The 23,016-nt window shown below is 48.9% G+C and overlaps 2 protein-coding genes across 2 annotated transcripts; both read left to right on the forward strand.

The window, feature by feature from the left end:
* The first annotated feature begins 4,421 nt into the window (after positions 1–4,421).
* LOC119341117 (protochlorophyllide-dependent translocon component 52, chloroplastic-like) lies at positions 4,422–5,781 on the forward strand. The gene is made up of 4 exons (XM_037613002.1): positions 4,422–4,470; positions 4,557–4,707; positions 4,823–5,005; positions 5,111–5,781. Exons 2-4 carry the CDS (start codon positions 4,588–4,590, stop codon positions 5,555–5,557), a joined length of 750 nt encoding a protein of 249 aa, XP_037468899.1. The 5' UTR covers positions 4,422–4,470; positions 4,557–4,587; the 3' UTR covers positions 5,558–5,781.
* Positions 5,782–7,863: 2,082 nt separating this feature from the next.
* LOC119340807 (chalcone--flavonone isomerase-like) lies at positions 7,864–9,207 on the forward strand. Its single transcript, XM_037612714.1, has 4 exons — positions 7,864–8,030; positions 8,137–8,295; positions 8,374–8,606; positions 8,693–9,207. The coding sequence occupies exons 1-4, from the start codon at positions 7,916–7,918 to the stop codon at positions 8,858–8,860; spliced, it is 675 nt and encodes a 224-aa protein (XP_037468611.1). The 5' UTR covers positions 7,864–7,915; the 3' UTR covers positions 8,861–9,207.
* The last annotated feature ends 13,809 nt before the right edge of the window (positions 9,208–23,016 follow it).

The following is a 23,016-nucleotide window of genomic DNA, read 5'->3' on the forward strand; positions in this document are numbered from 1 at the left end:
GAAAAATTTCATCAAGAGTCATCGAATTTTCAAACTTTGGTCGTAAAAACATATGAAATATGAGATACAAAAAATATAGTGCCAAACAAAAATACAAAGAGAAGGAAAAAAAATAGAGCAGTGGTTACCGAGGGTAGATTATCGGCTCTCAGTAATGGCCACCTTTTTCAAGACAACCTCTCGGTAAAGCATCTAACCTAGATCTATTTCCTTCTTGTGCATTCTCGATAATATGTATTATACTTTTTTTGTTTTCTTCCATGCTTGGCAAACAACCTTAGCACATCATAATTACCGTCTTGTGTTTGCTTTTTCTGATGGGCCTCGCCCGGTTCTAGAGACCGAAACCCCTCCGGTGGCCCTGACGGTCTAGGGCGTTGTTCGACACCTAGAGGGGGTAGGCCATGGGGTATAACTGTTGGAAATATGCCCTAGAGGCAATAATAAATTAGTTATTATTATATTTCCTTGTTCATGATAATCGTTTATTATCCATGCTATAATTGTATTGATAGGAAACTCAAATACATGTGTGGGTACATAGACAACACCATGTCCCTAGTAAGCCTCTAGTTGACTAGCTCGTTGATCAATAGATGGTTACGGTTTCCTGACCATGGACATTGGATGTCGTTGATATCGGGATCACATCATTAGGAGAATGATGTAATGGACAAGACCCAATCCTAAGCCTAGCACAAAGATCATGTAGTTCGTATGCTAAAGCTTTTCTAATGTCAAGTATATTTTCCTTAGACCATTAGATTGTGCAACTCCCGGATACCGTAGGAATGCTTTGGGTGTACCAAACGTCACAACGTAACTGTGTGGCTATAAAGGTACACTACGGGTATCTCCGAAAGTGTCTGTTGGGTTGGCACGAATGGAGACTGGGATTTGTCACTCTGTGTGACGGAGAGGTATCTCTAGGCCCACTCGGTAGGACATCATCATAATGTGCACAATGTGACCAAGGGGTTGATCACGGGACGATGTGTTACGGAACGAGTAAAGAGACTTGCCGGTAACAAGATTGAACAAGGTATCGGGATACCTACGATCGAATCTCGGGCAAGTACTATACCGCTAGACAAAGGGAATTGAATACGGGATTGATTGAATCTTCGACATTGTGGTTCATCCGATGAGATCATCGTGGAACATGTGGGAGCCAACATGGGTATCCAGATCTCGCTGTTGGTTATTGGCCGGAGAGTTGTCTCGGTCATGTCTACGTGTCTCCCGAACCCGTAGGGTCTACACACTTAATGTTCGATGACGCTAGGGTTACAAAGGAAGTTTGTATGTGGTTACCGAATGTTGTTTGGAGTCTCGGATGCCGGACGTCACGAGGAGTTCCGGAGGTAAAGATTTATATATGGAAAGTTGGTGTTCGGGTTCCGGGAAAAGTTCGGTTTTTTCCGGTACTGTACCGGGAAGCTTCCGAAAGGTTCCGGAGGATTCCGGAGGGGTCCGAAGGTCCGGAAAATGTTCCACCACGTCCAATACAGCAACATGGGCTGTAAGGGGGCGCCCTAGCCTTAATGGGCCAGGGGCACTAGCCTCCCCAAGGCCCATGCGCATGGGAGAGGGGAAACCCTAAAGGGGAGGGCCTCCACTTGACTTGGGAGGCACTCCTCCCCCCTTGGCCGCCGCCCCCAACCCTAGATGGGATCTAGAGGGGGCAGCCCCCCTCTCTCCCCACCTATAAATAGTGGAGGGGTGGGAGGGCAGCCGCACCCAAGTTCTGGCGCAGCCTTCCCCTCTCCCAAGTCCTCCTCCTCTCTCGCGGTGCTTGGCGAAGCCCTGCAGGATTGCCACGCTCCTCCACCACCACCACACCGTCGTGCTGCTGCTAGATGGAGTCTTCCCCAACCTCTCCCTCTCTCCTTGCTGGATCAAGGCATGGGAGACGTCACCGGGCTGCATGTGTGTTGAACGCGGAGGTGCCGTCCGTTCGGCACTAGGATCATCGGTGATTTGGATCACGACGAGTACGACTCCATCAACCCCGTTCACTTGTACGCTTCCGCTTAGCGATATACAAGGGTATGTAGATGCACTCTTCTTCCCCTCGTTGCTAGATTACTCCATAGATTGATCTTGGTGATGCGTAGAATTTTTTTGATTTCTGCTATGTTCCCCAACAGTGGCATCATGAGCTAGGTCTATGCGTAGTTTCTATGCACGAGTAGAACACAAGTTGTTGTGGGTGTTGATTTTTGTTCAATATGCTTACCGTTACTAGTCCAATCTTGTTTCGACGGTATTGTGGGATGAAGCGACCCGGACCGACCTTACACGTACACTTACGTGAGACAGGTTCCACTGACTGACATGCACTTGTTGCATAAGGTGGCTAGCGGGTGCCAGTCTCTCCCCCTTTAGTCGGATCGGATTCAATGAAAACGGTCCTTATGAAGGGTAAATAGCAATTGACATATCACGTTGTGATTTTTGCGTAGGTAAGAAACGTTCTTGCTAGAAACCCATAGCAGACAGGTAAAACATGCAAACAACAATTAGAGGACGTCTAACTTGTTTTTGCAGGGTATGCTATGTGACGCCTCCACACTCATCAAAGATCCTCTTCCCCGGTGGTGCCGGTGCGTGCCTGAGCTCTGTTTCCTAGCATGGGCAGTGTCCGGTAAATAGATCTGGAGCTCAGAGTCCACCGCTGACTGCTCGACGTTTCTTCCACCTGTCTCAAGCCCTCCCGTTTCCACCCACGCCGTCGATCACCCGCTGGTCACCACCGACGACATGGATCCCCTCCGCCTAATCCTCTCCCGCGCCCAGGCCCAGCCCTTGCTTCCGCTCCCCGCTGGCGTCCCAGCGCCGAGCGTCAGGCCCCGCCTCGTCCCGCGGCGACGGGCGCGCCGCCACCGCAACGGGGCCGCGCGGATGCTGCCGGCGTCGGCCGTGGCGTCCGAGTCGCCGTGGACGGAGCAGGAGCCGGCGTCCGGGGAGAAGGAGGAGCGGTTCGACTGGCTGGACCAGTGGTACCCCTTCGCCCCCGTGGAGGACCTGGACCCTGGCGCACCACACGGCAAGATGGTGCTGGGGATCCACGTGGTGGCCTGGTACGACCGCGGCGCGGGCGAGTGGCGCGTGTTCGACGACGTGTGCCCGCACCGCCTGGCGCCGCTCTCGGAGGGCCGCATCGACGACAAGGGCCGGCTCCAGTGCGTGTACCACGGGTGGTGCTTCAACAGCCGCGGCGCCAGCAAGGCGTGCGTTGCGTCCTACCCGTGCGTGTGCAGAACAAGATCCTGTGGTTCTACCCGCGCGTCGGGCCGGAGCACAGGGACGTGCTTCAGAGGAAGCCGCCGCCGTTCATCCCGGAGATCGACGACCCCGCCTTCGTCACCTCCTTCCTAGTAAGGGACATGCCCTACGGGTAAGTCTACCGCGCGCAGCTCCATCGTGTTCCTTTTCTTTTCTGAATCCTCCATTGATCTACGGAAGTTGCACCACATTTTGCAGGTACGACGTCTTGGCAGAGAATCTTATGGACCCTTCGGATGCGGTTTTTCTCATTCGCGTTCCATTCGCAGCGGGAATCCATGCCGTTCTTCCCTGCACTTGGATCAGCGCTGCATGCAGGCCCAGGACATCGTGGGTCCACTCAGAGTGAGGCCACATGCTAGATTCCTTTTCTCACTAGGGCCTGCACGCATGTCATATACCCATTTCCCTCACATGCATGTGTTTAGATGGCAGGCCAGCTCATTAATTTTATTTGATGTGCGTAACTCACGTTGCTAATTACAACTAGGTGAACAAATTAATAGTCTACTTGCTAATTTTATCGTATCCATAACAACTTTATCTGGTATGCATAACTTGCCACTAATCACAAGTATAAATATCAACAGAACTCTATGAAGGATGTGTTTGAACTTTGGAATAAAATCAGAAGAACTTTTGAAAATAACAATAAAAAATAAAAGTTCTTTGAGTTTTGAAGATAAAGTTCAAAAGAAGAGTCCATAAAGTTCTCTAACTATTTTATGAGCTATGCCAGAGTTTTTCAAAAGTTCTTCTGTTTTTTATGGCAAGGTTCATACACCAAGCTAACAAAGTTTGATTCTCTTTGAAACTATTTAAAAAAACGTTCTTTCAGACAATCTAAACAACTGCATATTTTAATTTTATGGGTTTGAATTACTTCTAGCAACGGCGGCTGGAGAGATAATCACCGTGATTAGTACTTCTGCTGGAGAGATAAAACGTTCACATGCAAAGAATCTAGCAACAGTGCACCTACTACCTGACATGAATACCCTGGCTCCTAGCGGGGCCTTTGCCAGTTTTCTCACGTGCATGTGCGATCATGGACAAGGCATGAGTGGTGGAGATACGCGCTGCGTATCAAACGCGAAGGTAAAAGCCTTTTTCGCCCTTCTCACGTGCCCTACGCGCACAAAGGCTTGCTCCTGGCCTCCCCCGGCTTGTAGACCCTGGCAGATATGTCCCTGCCCTCATACTCAAATGATCCACCATGCTTCCTGAATTTCACTAACCGGGACGAACCTTCATTTCTTCTTCTTCACAGTGGAGTACGACAAAGAAGGCGGTGTGCCGATGGCGGTGAAGGTGGAGGATTCGAGCGTGAACGGGTTCGCGTCGTCGCAGGGCCCCGGCTACTCCAACTTCGTCGCGCCTTGCACGTACTACGGATCGCCGGCCTCCAAGAAATCAGAGGTACGTACGTGGGATGGGAGTAAGAATTGGCCAGTCCATCCTTCGTTACTCCCCTGTCAAAAACGGATCAGCAGTTGAGCACATGTTTCCTCCTCCATTCCTGGTCCGTGCGCAGAAGAACAAGCCTCACATCATGCTGGTGTTCATCATCGTCCCGGTCGCTCCGGGGAGGAGCAGGGTGATGTGGGCCTTCCCGAGGAACTTCGGCCTCTGGCTGCACAAGATCACGCCGCGGTGGTTCGACCACATCGGCGTCAACGCCATCTTGGATTCCGACATGTATCTCCTCCACATCGAGGTACGCAGCCATTCCCCACTCAGCTCATGATCAGTGACTCTGCCGGATCCGATTCAGGCCATTGATGAGTGAACCAAATCTTCTTCTCTTCTTGGGTCGTTTCAGGAGCGCAATTTCGCTAAGGCGGGCATCGAGAACTGGCAGAAGAGCGTGTACGTGCCCACATCGTCGGACGGCACCGTGGTCGCCTTCAGGAACTGGTTCAGGAGGTACTGCAAGTTCCAGGTCGGCTGGGCGGCCCCGACGGTCGACCAGCTGCCGGCGACCCCCACCAAGGACAAGCTCATGGACAGGTACTGGTCGCACGTCGCGCAGTGCACGAGCTGCAGCGCCGCCCTCAAGGCCATGAAGGCGCTCGAGGTGGCCCTGCAGGTGGCGTCCATCGCCGTCGTCGGGCTCCTCGCCGTGGCCAAGGGGACGCTGCTCACGTCCGTCGCCCAGCGGGCCGTCGTCGTGTCGGCGGCCGTCCTCTGCTTCGCGGCGTCCCGGTGGCTCGCTGACTTCATCCAGAAGAACTTCTATTTTGAGGACTATGTCCATGCTTACAAGTGACGACCTGGCAAAATCATCCAGTACGGGAAAATATCTGTAGAGATATACGTAGAAAATAATCTAGAGCCGTTAATTTTGTAAATCAAATTTTAGTGCAGCGTAAACCAGTTGTTTCTAGTCCAAAGATCAATTTTGAGCAGAGATCAGCACGCCTGCATCAGGTACCAACACGTTCTGAAACAGTGTTGCCGCTCCCGGAACAAGCCAAGGATTGCACTACGGATGTGAAACCTATTGGGTCACGTTCTCGCGGCACCACGCAATTGTTTGGCCACTTTGTCCTTTTGTATGGATTTCATCATGATAACGAAACATCTCCATTGTGAAGTTCCGATCCAGGTGGTGATTGAGCACTAGTCGATTCGCATTGTCCCTGTCAAAATAATTCGAGGCGCGCTTGATCCATATTGAGAACAACAATCACGAATATGACGTCAAGATTGGCATGATTAGGGACGCTCCTTCTTAAATTAATATAGCACAATCAACGAAAAGCCTATCGAAATTCTCTATAAAAAACCTCACTTGCTGATGATGATGAGGAGCCCGCCATCTATTAATTTCGATCGTTCGATCTGCATCTAATGCATCCGAGGCGAGCTCTCGCACTTGTGCAAAAAGATGTCGTCACTCTCTCTATATTCTTTTGAGAAAGCCCCTTCATCTCCCCCTTCCATATCCATCCCCTCGCGACCTTTCTCCAGCAAGCCATGGAAGTCCGATCTGGTGCAATGGCGGCTGAGAGCAGTTAGCCCCCAATGCCTCCTCTCTACCACTGCAGCCCACCACCCATGACCGCCACGGCCTCCCCTCCTCTGCCCCCTTTCCCATCTCCTCCAGCGCAAATCTCTGCAAAGTACATTGTCAATGTTGTCCATTCCCCGACGCCTCTCATGCCTCCTCATGAGCCCCAACAGTCCACCACTCACCATCACGCCCTCCTCCTCGCCGTCTCCTCCGACCCATCCCCATCTCCTTGGACACCGACAGCTACAAGTACGTGCTACTCATCCTCGGTGGCACCACCGCCACATAGTGCTCAGTCTTCTCCGCCGACATGCTCCACGGCCGCCCCCTTCAGGTATGCGCTGCTCCCCGAGGACCTCTACATCGTATGCACAAAGGTAGGATTCAGATCACCGTTGCTCATTAATCAGTTCGCTAGGTTGTATTTCACGCCCGTCGTTCCTCACAACTACTTAGCCCGCGCGCTCGGTTGGTTGGTCCATGCCTGCCACAAGCGCTTAGACTGCCCTTTGTGATTTCTACCTAGCCTACCAGCTTATGTCTGACTATGCAGTGTCTTTATATACTCACTCCGGTCCTTTTTACTCCGAGAAGCACATATGTGCTCCGAAAAACATAGTTCTTTCCTCTAGAATATAGGGAAAACCAGGCAAAAACCAAAAACCCAAACAACAACAAAAAAAACATCTATAAAACAAAAAGTCATACAGAAAAAACAAAAATTCGGCTGGACGCACCACTTGGCGTGCTCGAATGCAAGAAAGTAACCCTCCCGGAAGCCCTGGAAGGGGTAACGCTTGGATAGTTGCTCCCCTCTTTGACTACAACCTTGTCCGCGCTTTCTGGGTAGGACTGGCAGCTCCTTGATCAGCTCACCTTAGGCCATTCCTTGGGCCTTGCCCAGTCCTTGGACTGCACGGCCCTTGACCTTGTTGCCTGCACGCATTGTCCCGCTCCTTGGGCCGCGACTGTTATGCAACAGTCCCTATCCCCTATACCACATGTGAATTGATCTTGTTGACGGGTCACGGGTGCCCCCGTTTTTTTTTGGCGTGGGAATGCTCTAGCGCTCCACGTGGTGCTCCCGAGTGTCGGCACATGTAGTGAGCTGGACGCAACCACAACCCTTGCACATGACCATGCTTTTTTCTTTATTCTTTTAGAAAATCTTTGCTTTTTTGCTCGGTTTTTTTGGGTTTTCTCAATTTTATGATTTTTTATTTTTCTTGATTATTGTTCTAGAAGCGATCACACAGAGTGTATCTACCGGTTAATTACGTTTCACGTGTGATGACGTTGGCTGACCGAGACGTAACTAAGTCTCAGTTACGTCTCACACAGAGTGTATCTACCGATTATGTACGTGAAACGTGTGATGACGTCAGCTGACCCAGAATTAAACGGAATCTCATTTTTAGCGTGCATCCAAAGCCAATCAATGGGGCCCCACGGGCAATCAGTTGACTATTATCGTTTCCAGTACGGCAGCCTTGAACAATTCGGGGTCTATTTAAACGGAGTTTCAGTGCTCTGTAGGAGGAGGAAGCTGTGAAGTGGGTGTCGCTCCTTGTTCATCAACCTCGAGTTGTTCTAAATTACTTAGTCGTAGTGATGGAAGACACCACCTTTCCCGCCGGGATCACCGACATGGAGGTTGGCAGAGTCGTCTTCGGCGCGTCCGCGACGCCCCCACACTCATCAAAGATCCTCTTCCTCGGTGGTGCCGGTGCGTGCCTGGGCTCTGTTTCCTGGCATCGGCAGGGTCCGGTAACTGATCTGGAGCTCAGAGTCCGTTTTGCGTTTGCATGAGCTGTGTCATCAACCTCGTGCAGGGGAGCGCATCGGGCCACGCCATGGCACGCTCAAGCTGGTGACGGTGATCGGCGTCTATCTGGAGCAGTCGGCCGTGCCGTTCCTAACCCTCAGGTGGCAGGGAAAGCCCGCGGAGGAGCTCGCCCGCTCGGCCGACTTCTTCCGCGACATCGTCGCCGGTAACCATACGAGCTTCATCCACCCCCGCCCGGCAAACTAAATTTAATATGAGATGGGAGCTCTTCACAACCGTGCAGGCCCGTTCGACAAGTTCACGCAGGTCACGCTCGTCGACACCCTGACCGGCCAGGAGTACTCCGACAAGGTGACCGAGAACTGCGTCAACATCTGGAAGTCCTCGGAGCACTATTCGGTCGACGAAGGCCATGGCTCCGCCGCGACAAGCGAGCTCAAGGGGATCTTCTACCCGGCGTCGTTCCCCACCGGCTCGACCATCTTCTTCACGCATTCTGCCGACGGTGTATTACAGGCCAGCACAAGCAACACACATACTAACTTCAACTTCATAGCCATGTGTGTGCGTTCGTGCTTCGGTTTTGACTGGTTTACCTGCAGGTAGCATTTTCCGACGACACAAAGGTTCCGGAACAAGAGAGCGGCCGGGTTGATAGCAGGGCCCTGTCTGAGGCGGTCCTCGAGTCCACCATCGGCGACAACGGCGTGTCTCCTTTGGCGAGGCGTAGCCTGGCTTTCCGCCTCTGTGGTCTCATAAACCACAAGTGATCGACCGATGGATGACAGTTTGGACAACATGAAACCTTATTATAGCTAAAAAATAAAGACTGGACCATTCGCACATTGTTGTTATTACTCTCTGCACTAGTTATGCTCATTGAGAACTAGGCTGTAGCCTAGTGGCAAAGGAGCGCAGTGGCGTCTCCAGCAACCAGGGTTCGAGCCACGTCGGGGACGGATTTCTGGTTTCTCACAAGATATGCTTCTCCTATATCAATAAACCATGGGTGCTAGTGCCCATGAGTTTCATCTTTTAGTTATGATCATCGTGTAGTAAAGAAAACAAGAGCCTGACCTAAGGCATGAAATATGGTGGGTTGTTCCCCTTTTGTTTATATTTTTGAAAGATCCAGCACCTGCTGCCCGTTTCATTGATTTACCAGAAGAGAGCGGTTACAAAGGTGATCAAGTGATCGGGTGAAAGCGAGAGAGCGCCGGGGGGGGGGGGCATGGTGACATCTAGTTCTCGCGGCCCTTTGGGCCCAAGAGCCGGTGTTGGTTTGGTAATCTCTCGCTATCGTGGCCCCGAAGGGGTGCTCCAGGTTCTTTGCTCCGCTGAGCTGCTAGAGTTCCAAAGTGCTTCTGATCTTGGCTAGCACTGAAGGCATGGATGATGTCTTGAGTCTGAAAGTGCATGCGTTTCTCTCCTGCCAGATTTCCCGAACGATGAGAATTACCATGGACCTAAGGGCCTTCCTTTCCTTTTCGCACTTTGGCCTTCGGTCGATGCTCTTGAGGGCTTCCAAAGTTGACTCGGTTGTGCGCCAAGAGTCGGGATTCAGCGCAACACAGCCTGACCAATCCTTGACAGTGCTCCAAACTTGCATGGTGACTGGGCATCTCCAGAACAGGTGCATTGAGTCCTCTAAGTTTCTGAAGCAAAACTGGCAGAAATATCCGTTTTCCCATCCTCGCCTCTGTAATCTGTCATTGCACCACAAATGATCTAGCAGAAGGAGCCAGAAGAAGAGCTTTAAACGACCTGGTGCCCAGGGCCTCCAAATAAAAGTTTTGAACTCCGGTGCAGGTGTGTCGTGGCACTGCAGCAGGTAGGCCGATCGTGCGGAGAATTGACCCGGGGCGTGCTTTGTTCATCTGATCACGTGCCGCTGCTCCGGGTTGATTGTGGTGCCGACAGCCCTCAACATACACCATAGAGCCAGGAACTCGTGGATGAGCCCATCGACCTCCTAGCGATGCAGGTCTTGGATCCATCTTGATTCGTGCAAAGCAGCGCTGACCGTCCTATTTTTCCTTCTTGAGTGCTTGAACAGCGTTGGGAAATCCCGGGAGAGCGGGCAATCACCTAGCCAGGAGCTGCGCCAGAAGGAAGCAGTTTCCACGTCACCGATGGTCACCGCCGTCGCGCTGGCAAAGAGGTCTTGGTCTGAATCGTCGCATGGGAGGGTTGAGCCCACCCACGGCCGATCTGGCCTTTCCCAGGAGGACCAGAGCCAGCATAGACGAAGGGCAGTGCTGAATTTGGACAGATTTAGAATGTCGAGGCCTCCCTGTTCCACTTTTGTTTAGAACTAGCAAGTGTGAGGCGACATCTCAACATCTTTAATATTGATTAGGTGAGTGTCCGTGCGTTGCAACAGGGAACACTTATGTAAATATGGATGATATATTCAGATAATACTATCTCCTTACAAAGAAAAAAGATAAGACTACCAAGCATAAACTCAACCAAAATCTTTACCCTACTTTTGTTAGGACATCATACATGCGTATTGCATGTATTTGTCCAGAGCAAAACTTCGGTGCATGGAGTTGAAAGTTACAAGTCCTAACTGAAATTCACGTGTTTTACGTATTTTCTGAATTCATTGTCAATCATGGGGAAGAAGGAACATAAAAAATATAAATCATTTCCTCTCCTGCATAAACTAGTAGTAAGACACTTCCAATGAGAAAATGACATGTTCTTACTTAAGTAAATTAGTTGTGATTTTTGTATTTTTGTTGAGAACTTACTCAATTTTATTTGCACGAAGAAGAGTAACCGTCTAAGCGAGGATCTACCATATGGGATCTGCTGGGTACGCAGGTATTCTCAAGAAATAGTTGTAGGGGACGGGGAACTGAAGGCCGGATTTTAGTTGTATTAGTGATATAGTCTTAGTATATTAGTAAAATATTAGTTGTACTAGTATTAGTATTATGAAATCATGGGAGGTCTTTTCATATTTGTAGTAAATGATTGCGTGACTGTCCGATATACTCCCCATGTTCCTAAATATAATTCTTTTTAGAGATTTCAATAGAGGACTACATACGGAGCAAAATAAGTGAATCTACACTATAAAATATGTCTATATACATCTGTATGTAGTTTGTATTGAAATCTCTCAAAAGACTTATATTTAGAAACGGAGGGAGTACACGCTTTTCTTGGTTGAGGGATTTCTAGAAGAAGTACAGGAGGAGGTGCAAGAGATGCTGAATAATGTCTTTTTGATGACAGCGATATGGTTAAGCACATTATTTTCATGGTCCCAATTGGTTTCTCTTTGAAGTTGCACACATAAACAAATACATATATAGGCCGATCACACTGCAGATTGCACCCATTTACTCCAATTCCGAATGGCCTCTTTAGATATGGAATGGTATACCTTGTGTCAGTTCAACATAGTGCAATGCAATTGTGAGAAATTTTGAGCATGTTTTTGTGATACATTATGTGTTGGTGTGTGATAGTTCAATTTTTGTGAATTTTAATTTCAGAGTTGGCAGCAAAACATAAATTATGTCAGCTTTAAAATTAGTAATACATGATGTTCTATTGCATCAAGTTTTCCAGACTATTTTGTTAGAAAACTGACTGAGGCACTTAAGTATTCAAGTCAGTTCATAAGTGAAAACCAACTGTCGTTAGAATTATTCCAAGGAGTTTTACAACTACTTCCAACAATACATGTATTAGCTTCAATTCCAGAGACGGTAGACAACACCATTAGAGGACTCGTCCAGAAATCACCTCTAAAGAAATTTTCTATACTAGCGTTTGATCCAAAGGTTGAAAAGTGATTGAAAATATAAGCAGGAATTTACAACCTAAATTAACAGGCAATTTATACTCTATGTGCTTTATAAATAACAATTCTATTAAGTTTTAAAATTGACTAACTATTACTCAAGCTCGAAAAGAAAACAAAGGGTGAAATCCTTAACCATGCAAGATTATTTACAACATCTTTTGTTCAAAGAGGTAATAATGTTACTAGCTATTGGATATTAATGCAGCAAACGTTTAAGTTAAGTTGGGAGCATCCTGAAATTTCTCTTAGTGCAGGTACTGTGAAATAAGAAACAACCTAGATGCAAGTGCCTAGTTGTGCCAGCGGTGGTTTTTCGTTCTGTATTATTTTATTTTTCTTGTACGAGAGATGTTCTTGGCATTTTGATACTTGGGTCTTTTTAATAAATGATTGTGTGCATCGCTTGATTCAGATGCCGGATTAATCCTTCTTTAAAAAAACTACAGCTAAATTGGTCAAAGTTGTTGCGGGGAAAATCTTTATCGCTTACCTCTCCACAAGAAAATGGCGACATGTATCCTCTGTGTAAGTCAAAATTAATTAATTAAGATGAGGACGTGACATGAGTTTCCAGACACTCCAAGGGTGATCAATGTCATACTCGTTGCATATCCACCACTGGTTGGTTTGTTATGTACATATTCATTTCACATTATTTCTCGCATACATCTCCACAAGGTTAAATGATGACATATATCCTCCCGTCTAAGTCAAAATTCACTAATTAAGATGGCGAGGTGACGAGTTAGCAGACACACCAGCCTTTTCACATGATGATCATTTGTCGCACTCGTTGCTTATCCACCATTGATTGGTTTGTTACATACACGTTCTTTTTACATGTTTCTCGTATACATCTCTCCACAAGGTTAAATGGTGATACATAACCTCCGCCTAAGTCAAAATTCATTAACTAAGATGTGAAAGTGAAAAGTTACTCCCTCTGTCCGGTGAAAAATGTACATATAGACAATTTAGAAAAAAAAATATGAAGTGGAGTAAAAAATGCATTGAAAAAGTGCAAGCCATCATGTCTCTTCTCTTTAATTACCCAACCCGCAATGAGCTAAGTGTATGTAGAAATTAGCAAAGAGAGCCTTGGCTCAGTGGTTGGGCATGCGGTTGTGCAGCCTAACGACCCGAGTTCAATTCCTAGAATTGACAGGTGATGCACAGGGGTTTTCCCCCGTTTATTGAGGATCAAGTTTGGTGTGTGGTGAAACCACTCATCAAGAAATATCTTGATACTCATTTAAAAATATCCGAGGACCATGTTTATCTTGGTACTTATACTAAAATGGCCGTATGCATCCCTAGTTGGTGCAGAGGCCGGGAAGTGAAATTCTCTCCCATTTTAAGCCCGCGAAAGCATCGGATCAACAGCTACAGCCGGCCCCCTCGCGTCGTCCCCGCGGGCGACCCGAGGGGAAACCCTAGCCGCCGCCCCTCGCACTTCCCTCCGCCCCTCTCCCTCCTCGCCGCCGTCCGCAACGCCGCCGGGCGAAGCCTGGCCGGTTGGGCGGCGACGGGGCTCCTTTCCCATCCATCTCGTTCTGGCTGGCGCGGGACAGTGGGGACGAGGGGAGCGTCGGGCTAACGTGGGGTTCGGCGGCGCGGCGGCGGGTCTCCCGGCGATGTCGTGTGGCGCCGTGGTGGCGGTCTGCGAGTTGCGAGGTGGTGGCTGCGTTGGTACTGCCCGGTGGTCGCGGGTGTCGCCGGATCTGGATCGGATCCATCTGGATCCTGGCTTCGGACTCCGTCGGCCGCCGCGGGGCGAGGTTGGTCGTCACTGGCAACGTCGGACTGCTGGGTTTGGCGTCTGGAGATCTACAACGGGGTCTTCTCGATCCTCCTTTCCGGTGGGTCGAGCACCATGGATCTTCCATCTTCGCAAGGTTTTGGATCGTGGCTTGTCGCCGGATCCGGAGCAGGCGGAGGATTGGTGGCATAGGATGGGGACCGGAGGAAACTTTGGTCGCTAGGCTGGCCCGGCATCGGCGACGTCGCTCAACGCCGCTATCCTCTGTGGAGGCGAAACCGAGGTCTCTCCTATCCACCTCCGAACACATCCCGGACGAAAGTCCAAAATTCATTCTGGATTGGGCGGCGGCGGCGTCCTACACGTCGTATCCTCCATGGAGGCGCCGTCTTGGGAGGACCAGCTGTTCGGGGGAGAGATGATGTGGATGGTGGGCTCCGAGTACCTCCAGCAGTGGCGACGGTGCGGAGGTTGCCTGGTGGTGCGGCGTTGTATCTTCCGCGTCGATGACGATGATTTTGGCGGCATGGTGCGGCTACATATCGTTCATGGATGCGGCTGGATGGACGAGCGCAGGGCGGTGGAGCTGTCTGGTGCCATGGTGGCGTCGACGGTAGCGAGACCGGGCAAGGTGTATGCAGCAGTATAGCTCTGAAGATGGATTGGTGGCAGGTGGCTGTGGCGGCCTCATACCTGGCGGGCGGCCGGGTTGAGGAGCATGCCGGACTGGTGGGTGCCCATACCCGGCAGGCGTCCAGGTTGGGACCTCAGGTCTTAGATGTTAGGTTTGGCTGCGAGGTCTGTTTGGTATTAGGCCCAGACCATCAGCGCCCCTTCATCACTTAGATAGGAGTAGCGACAGAGATTGCGAAGATGGTGGCTTTGGTCTTACTGTTGTACGACTTTGTAAGGTTTTGTGCTAATAATTAATAAAGTGGCTGTATGCATCGACAAGATGCAGAGGCCAGGGGTTTTCCTCCTTTTCGAAAAAATGTAGAAATTAAGAAAACCAAGTGTACAATGTTATTGGTCTTGATTACCGTGTAATGAGGGAGAAATATTTTTTCTACTTTAAAATGCATTGGGAAGATAGACGTACACTCTTTTTTGGACAAATTTTAAAGCCAAATGTACATTCTTCACCGGGCAGAGGGAGTACAAGACACTCCGGTCTTTTCGTGCAGTGATCATTTGTCGTACTCGTTGCATATCCGCCACTGGTTAGTTTGTTACATACAGGTTCCTTTTACATTTGTTACTCGCATACATCTCTCCACAAGGTTAATTGGTGATACATATCCTCATGTCTATATAAAAATTCATTAACTCAGATGGGGAAGTGGAGTTACCAGACACTCCAATCTTTTCATGCGGTGATCATTTGTGGTAGTCGCTACAAATCTGCCACCGGTTTGTTACTTACACGTTCTATTTACTAGCCAAAAATGGTAGAAGAAAAATACATCGCCTGCTAGAGCCAAGTATATATATTTGGAAACATAACCCAGGGGAATCCTCCAGCTTCCAGATAGATGTGGGAGTTAGTGAGAGAAACTAGTGCAAGCAGAAATTACCAGTGAGCTGCCGGAGAGGCAATTTTTCGCATTTCTCACCTAAAATAGCTAATGGGTGCTATTGGATCACTAACTGGGCTTGCCTAACACACACAATTAAGGATGTCAATTTTACCCATAGACATGGATACCTGTGGGTACCCGACCGAATGGGTATTGGTTTCGATTTGCTTTCATGCCCATGGGCAGTGCCAAAACCCTACTCTACTAGTGGTGGGTAGGGCATGAGCGCACTTCTATACTCATGGGTATGCTCAAACCCGATCGATAGTCCAACTTGTGGGCAATATTCTATGATCACCTAACTATCCTTTCCCCCCTCATATTCTTCCAATCACGAAAAGAGAAAATTCACAATTGGAACTTACTCCACTGTCTTCTTGAGTCGTGCTAAATCAATTTGTGAGAATCATCGATGTTGTGCTATGTCACTCTGTGAGTACCTTTCTGGGAACTTATGTGTTGTGAACACGTGCTTATCTAATATTGTCTGAAGTGCTAACCTTAGAATTAGTATGGGTTTTGTTGTTTCCTGAGGTATCACAAATACATGTTGAGGGGGTCTAATGGATATCCATCGGCTTGCACATGGGCATGATTTTCTGCCCATGGTTTTTGGTTTGGGCGGGCAAAGAGTGTCTTCATGGATTTAGATACAAATTCGGTATTATTCAACTGTACCCAAGTCCGACCCATTGTCATCCTTACACAAGGATAAAAGATTGATTGAAACAAAATAAAAAGGTCCATCTAATTATCATCTAAATAAGATTTTATTATGTCACATCTAGGTGATGTCATCTGTCTGTGTGATCTCTTTTATCTCTCCATCAAGCCTCTTTTTAGTTTTTACCTTTTCTCATCTGTTTCTTTTTATTTCTCGTAGGTGTGTTATTTCAGTGCATTGAGGCGGCCTTCTGTCTATTGGAATGGGTTTTCGGTTTATTTTCTAATTTATCATGGTTACAACCATGTTGAAAGTGTGTAGTTCCAGTCGAGAGCAACACTTTGCACTTGCATGTCCAGTGTCGGACATGCAACTAGCCACCACTCGAAAAAATCCACTTCCGCAAACCACCGCACCAAACAACCCCAGTTGCATTCAGGTTGAGGGCATGCAGTTGCAGTTGAGGCCAACACCCGCAGTTACTTGTCTAGTGGCAGACATGTAACAGCTGCAATCAAGGGTGATGCTTGCAGTTCCATGTTTAGTAGGAGACATGCCACTGCCATCCCCAAAAAATTGCGGGGCATGGAGTTACAAGGTAGGGACGCGACTTGCAGTTGTATGTTTTGTGGTGGACATGGAACTAAATGCCGACAATCACCTCTGCCCCTACCACAAAATTGAAGACATGTAGATTGTAGTTCCAATCATGGATAACATTTGCAGTTGCATGTCTAATTGAAGACATGAAACTTCCTCCCCCCCCCAAAAAAAAACTTTTGCACACACATACTCCCTCCGTATCAAAATATAAGACGATTTTTACACTATATTTTGATACAAAGAGAGTATAACACATCTTTATATCGAAAATCCATCTTTGCACCTGCGCTGATGAAAAAAAATCAAAACAAATACTGGAAAAATTCAAAAAAATTCAAAAAACATTGTGCGGTAGACAATTTGATGCGTGAGGTCCGCTCCAATTTTCAAATTATTTGGACATCTGAGGAGCTCTCAGCAAAAAAGACAAATTGAGGGTCTGTAAAAAAATTACTGTTCATGTACTGTTTTTGCCCGATTTATCTTTTTTACTGAGAGCTGCTCAGATATCCAAATGACTTGAAATTTGGAGCGGGCCTCATGCATCAAATTTTCTACCGCACAAAAAGAATTCGTAATTTTTTGATTTTGTTTTCAATCTTTTATGATTTTTTTCTAACCGGGCGAAGATGAGTCTGGGCACCGAAACGCCCTACTCATCTTTATATACATTTTTTTAGGTAAAAAGGTATTGTTTTCGAAAGAAAAAATTTGGGCTCGCTCTCTTCTCAACTATACTTACTGCATGTGTTCCTATTTTTTTTTTGAGAAACACTTGTAGTTTTATTGATACTCAGTACAATTATAGATACACTGATTTGGATATAAAATCTAAGAAAATACAAAGTAACACCTATAACTAAGAATTACAATGAGATATCTTGGAAACACCTTCTTTGTGGTATCAATCTTTGTTAGAAGAAATACTCCCAAGACTCCAGTAAAGAGGTTGCAATTGGACTCAAGCAATGATGTGGTTACTCTTTCACCTGCGCAAACATTACCAATATAGGATTTTGAAAACACCCTAGTCGCCCAACCAAAAAGATGGGAAGCTTTGATAAACGAACGTACTTGGTGAGGGATGTTCCCCTAAAAGTGCACATCTTCACCACGACGTCGATGAAAGATTTCACCTTTACAAAGAATCAAACCAACAAAAACTCTTGACACACCAACATAAATTAACCAGATCCGAATAATCACATCTGCGAGGACATAAAACTCCGTAACCACATGGCACTGCCAAAAAAATGTGAGTAATTTTATTCACACACAAAAATTATGAACACTATACGTTGACGAATAACGTAGAACTTTTGAAGATCCTGAGGTCGCCAGGATGGCAGCCGAAGGCGAAGGACCAAAATAGTCCCTGCAATGGTGGCGGTTGCATTGGTTCCCAAAAAGGGAAAAAGGAAATGAAAACCATAGCCCACTGAACAACAACATAAAAAAAGAGAGAACCTGAAGCCCACATGTGGAGGTGACTGTCCAGCCCACACACATGTAAAGCCACACCCCGCAGCCCACAAAGACATGCACGAGGCCGAAAGGACGAATAGGTCACGCGCACTAGACACCTATATCTCGCTTATAGCGAGATAGAAGCTTGTCTCATGTCGAGCTTCTACAGTGACGGGCCAACCTATTAGGGCACTTAAAAGAAATATAGTAGAGAGAAAAAGGGACCGAGCGGGGCTGATCCTGACACCTTCCTAGTCAAAGGCCGACCATGGGCCAGGGTAGCAGGGGCGACGGCCCGGGGCCCAGTGAAATTAGGGGCCCCGACCTGTAGGGTACAGTGTATATATATAAGCCCTGATGAATTGGTGCAAATAAAAAAGTAAGGGGTTGTAGGCAGGGTCGCAGGGAGGCCCATCTCCAACACAAGCCCAACAACCAAGAGGCCCGAAGTCACGCCAGTTCGTTTTCTAGCCTGTTCGTTTTCTCGCCAAGGGGCACAGAGACGAGCGACTCTCCTCCTCCTCAATCTGAATGCCGGTTCGTTTTCTCGCCTGTTAGCCTTCATAGATCGGCCGACCGGGCAACTGCGAGTCTTCGACAGCGGCTGCTGAGGGAGTCCTGGATAAGGGGGTATCTGGACAGCCGGACTATATACTTTGGCCGGACTATTGGACTGTGAAGATACAAGACAGAAGACTTCGTCCCGTGTCCGGATGGGACTCTCCTTGGCGTGGAAGGCAAGCTTGGCGATTCGGATGTAGATCTCCTCCTCTGTAAACCGACTCTATGTAACCCTAGCCCCTCTGGTGTCTATATAAACCGGAGGGTTTAGTCCGTAGAACAACAACAATCATACCATAGGCTAGCTTCTAGGGTTTAGCCTCTTTGATCTCGTGGTAGATCAACTCTTGTAATACTGATATCATCAAGATCAATCAAGCAGGAAGTAGCGTATTACCTCTATCGAGAGGGCCCGAACCTGGGTAAACATCGTGTCCCCAGCCTCATGTTACCATTAGCCTTAGACGCACAGTTCGGGACCCCCTACCCGAGATCCGCCGGTTTTGACACCGACATTGGTGCTTTCATTGAGAGTTCCTCTGTGTCGTCGCTGCAAGGCTAGATGGCTTCTCCAACCTTCAACCACGCTATCCTGGGTGAGACTTTTCTCCCCGGACAGATCTTCGTGTTCGGCGGCCTCACACTGCGGGCCAACTGGCTTGGCCATCTGGAGCAGATCGATAGCTACGCCCCTGGCCATCAGGTCAAGTTTGGAAACCAAAACTACACTGCCGACATCCGCGGAGACTTGATCTTCGACAGATTCGGGCCCGTGTCAGGAGCGCCGAACAATCACGACGAGCATGACCTAGATCTACGGTCAGATAGTATTCGGAACATCGCACCTGCTACAGCTCCGGACTTCGTTCCAGAGCAGGTCGTGCCTTCCGTGGACGGGTGGATGGGCCCCGCCCCGAAGGCCGCATGCTCATCGGTGTTGGAGCCGAACACAGACTCCTCTCCTCGTGAAATCTGTACCTCCGGACCCCCGGACTCATCTCCGGTAGTGTGTTCCGAACCGCGCGCATCCGTGCCCATCGAATCTAATTGGGCTCCGGTCATGGAGTTCGCCGCCGCGGATATCTTTCAGCACTCACCCTTCGGAGACGTGCTGAATTCATTAAGGTCTCTCTCTTTGTCAGGAGACTCCTGGCCGAACTATGTCCAGCTCGAATGGGAAGCTGGTGACGAAGAGATTCGTTACCCACCCACCACCCACTTAATAGACACGGTCGATGATTTGACCGACGTGCTTAACTTCGACTCGGAAGACATGACGGTATAGACAACGATGTGGGAGTAGAATAGGAACCACCACCCACAGGGCGCTGGACTGCCACCTCTTCATATGATATATACATGGTGGATACTCCCAAAGAAACCAATGGCAATGAGGCAATGGGAGATAACCCTTCGAGGAAGAAAGCAAAACATGGGCGTCATCGGCGCCGCTCCAAGCCTCGCCACAACAATACCGGCACTGGAGAAGAAAATCTAGATGGTGCCGAAGAGGAATACGATCCTGATCAACCCACCTTCGAGCAAGCCGAAAGGAACACGGGTAGGCTAGCCCAGACAAACAGGCAACGGATGGATACTTGGAGGACGATAACTATATGCCTCCCTCCAAAGACGAGATGAGCCTCGGTGACGATGAATTCGGCGTACCAGAGGATCCCATAGAGCAGGAGCGCTTCAATCGCAGGCTTATAGCCACTGCAAGAAGCCTGAAAAAGAAGCAGCAACAGCTCCAAGCTGACCAAGATCTGATCGTACACAGATGGACCGAAGTCCTGGCGGCCGAGGAATACGGACTCGAACCCCCGAGCAGGGGATACCCAAAGCATAAACCGCTAGAAGAAGAGGCCGAAGAGCCTGAACTTCCAGCACAAGATGAGGCTGACCGACCACTACGTGGCCGGGATAAAACGACATGTCAAGCCGAACACCAGCCTGCACCCCCACGCCAGTTCACTACGGCCCGGAGCAAGACGCAGGACCTGCGAGACATATTGGAAAACAATGCAGGACAACCAAGATCGATATACGGATGACGAGGGCGCGCCACAACTCAGGACACCGATCGTCACGCGGATACAATACTGATAAATCCGGCCAGGCCGGATATTACCGACCAGACCCAATCGGACTATGCCGTGATATAGCCCGGCACAGAGGCGCCGCACACCCCCTCTACTTCACTGATGAAGTAATGGAACATGAATTCCCAGAAGGGTTTAAACGCGCCAACATCGAGTCATACGACGGCACAACAGACCCCGCGGTGTGTATTGAGGATTTTCTTCTCCACATCCACATGGCCCGCGGTGATGACCTACATGCCATCAAGTATCTCCCACTCAAGCTTAAAGGGCCAGCCAGACACTGGCTGAATAGCCTGCCAGCAAACTCCATTGGCAGTTGGGAAAATCTTGAGGACGCATTCCTCGATAACTTCCAGGGCACTTACGTGCGACCACCGGACGCTGATGACTTAAGTCACATTACCCAACAGCCCAGAGAGTCAGCCAGGTAATTCTGGACTCGGTTCCTAACTAAAAAGAACCAAATTGTCGACTGTCCGGACGCCGAGGCCCTGGCGGCCTTTAAGCATAATATCCGTGAGGAGTGGCTTGCCCGACACCTCGGCCAAGAAAAACCGAAGACCATGGCGGCACTCATGACACTAATGACCCGCTTTTGCGCGGATGAGGACAGTCGGCTGGCTCGCAGCAACACCGAGCCAGGAAACCCTGGCACTTCAGATATTTGTGACAGTAACGGAAATCCACGGCGCAACAGACACAAGCGTCAAAACAATGGCGACAATGCGGAGGATACGACAGTCAATGCCGGATTCAACAACTCCAAATCCGGTCAGCGGAAGAAGCCGTTCAAAAGAAACAATCCGGGATTGTCCAGTCTGGACCGCATACTCGACCGCTCGTGCTAGATTCACGGCACCCCCGATAAACCAGCCAATCACACTAATAAAGATTGCTGGGTGTTCAAACAGGCCGGCAAGATAAATGATGAGAACAAGGACAAGGGGCTGCACAGCGATGATGACGAGGAGCCCCGGCGTCCGAACACTGGAGGGCAGAAGAAATTTCCCTCCCCGGGTTAAAACGGTGGACATGATCTATGCCACTCACATCCCCAAATGGGAGCGAAAGCGTGCACTTAGGGACGTCTATGCGATGGAGCCTGTCGCCCCAAAATTTAACCCATGGTCATCCTGCCCGATCACCTTTGATCGTAGGGACCATCCCACCAACATCCATCACGGCGGCTCAGCCGCATTGGTCCTTGACCCAATCATCGACGGATTCCACCTCACGCGAGTCCTCATGGACGGTGGTAGCAGCCTGAACCTGCTTTATCAGGACAAAGTGCGCAAAATGGGCATCAATCCGTCATGGATCAAACCCACCAAAACCACCTTCAAAGGTGTAATTCCAGGGGTAGAGGCCCGCTGCATGGGCTCAATAACACTGGAAGTGGTCTTCGGATCTCCGGATAACTTCGGAAGCGAGGAGTTAATCTTCGATATCGTCCCTTTCCATAGTGGCTATCATGCACTACTTGGACGAACTGCGTTCGCTCGTTTCAATGCGGTAGCGCACTATGCATACCTCAAGCTCAAGATGCCAGGACCTCGCGGGGTCATAACAGTCAATGGCAATACAGACCGCTCCCTCCATACGGAAGAACATACTGCGGCCCTTGCGGCAGAAGTACAAAGCAGCCTCCTTCGACAAATAGCCAATTCGGCAACGACATCCCCGAACACCTTCAAGCGAGTCCAGAGTACCCCGCAACAGGACCGTCAGGCACGCCAGGAGCTCGATTAGCAACCCGGCCTCCACCCCAGCCCCATTCAAGCGACATTAGTGCCACGAGTACACAACTATGCGCTCAAGATAGCACGGGCATAGGTGGAGGCGAGACGACAATATGGCCAGAGTGTGGTTCAGCCGCCATGAGGCCCGCATACCTTTTTTCTTTTTTTTAAGACCCCACTTTCGGGCAGCCCTTTCAGAGAGATCGGATAACCGGACTCACCACAGAAGGCACACCAAGGAGGCAAGAGGCACTTCACACAAGGGAATACTCAGGTGGTCTTCTTCAATGATCGTTATACCTGTCCTTACATACCCGCATGTAGCCTGCCCTTGGATAGGACATGGAAAATAGTCCTATTTCTTTCTGCTTAATGCACTAATTGTACACCTACGCCTCGCCGTATTGTCCAAATAAATTGGAAGTAGTACACAGCGTCAGCTTATTATTACTATCTTCATATCTTTCATTGAATATTTATTCAATATTGCATCCATACATCTTGGTACGCTCAGTTTGCCAGGGGTTTCCTATCGAGCCCCATAAAACGGCAAGAAAAGCCTGAACACTTTCAACAGTGCGGCACCCCAAACTTATAGCATTATTTGCATCAACTCCGAATCATG

Source organism: Triticum dicoccoides, chromosome 7B, assembly GCF_002162155.2.
Source record: "Triticum dicoccoides isolate Atlit2015 ecotype Zavitan chromosome 7B, WEW_v2.0, whole genome shotgun sequence".
Lineage (NCBI taxonomy): Eukaryota > Viridiplantae > Streptophyta > Magnoliopsida > Poales > Poaceae > Triticum > Triticum dicoccoides.

Excerpts from the sequence above, each read along its gene's own strand:
- LOC119341117 (XM_037613002.1), top strand. The coding sequence starts at position 4,588 with ATGGCGGTGAAGGTGGAGGATTCGAGCGTGAACGGGTTCGCGTCGTCG. Across the intron at positions 4,708-4,822 it reads CGGCCTCCAAGAAATCAGAG|AAGAACAAGCCTCACATCAT; the intron begins GTACGTACGTGG and ends GTCCGTGCGCAG. Across the intron at positions 5,006-5,110 it reads TGTATCTCCTCCACATCGAG|GAGCGCAATTTCGCTAAGGC; the intron begins GTACGCAGCCAT and ends GGGTCGTTTCAG.
- LOC119340807 (XM_037612714.1), top strand. The coding sequence starts at position 7,916 with ATGGAAGACACCACCTTTCCCGCCGGGATCACCGACATGGAGGTTGGC. Across the intron at positions 8,031-8,136 it reads CCTCTTCCTCGGTGGTGCCG|GGGAGCGCATCGGGCCACGC; the intron begins GTGCGTGCCTGG and ends AACCTCGTGCAG. Across the intron at positions 8,296-8,373 it reads CTTCCGCGACATCGTCGCCG|GCCCGTTCGACAAGTTCACG; the intron begins GTAACCATACGA and ends ACAACCGTGCAG.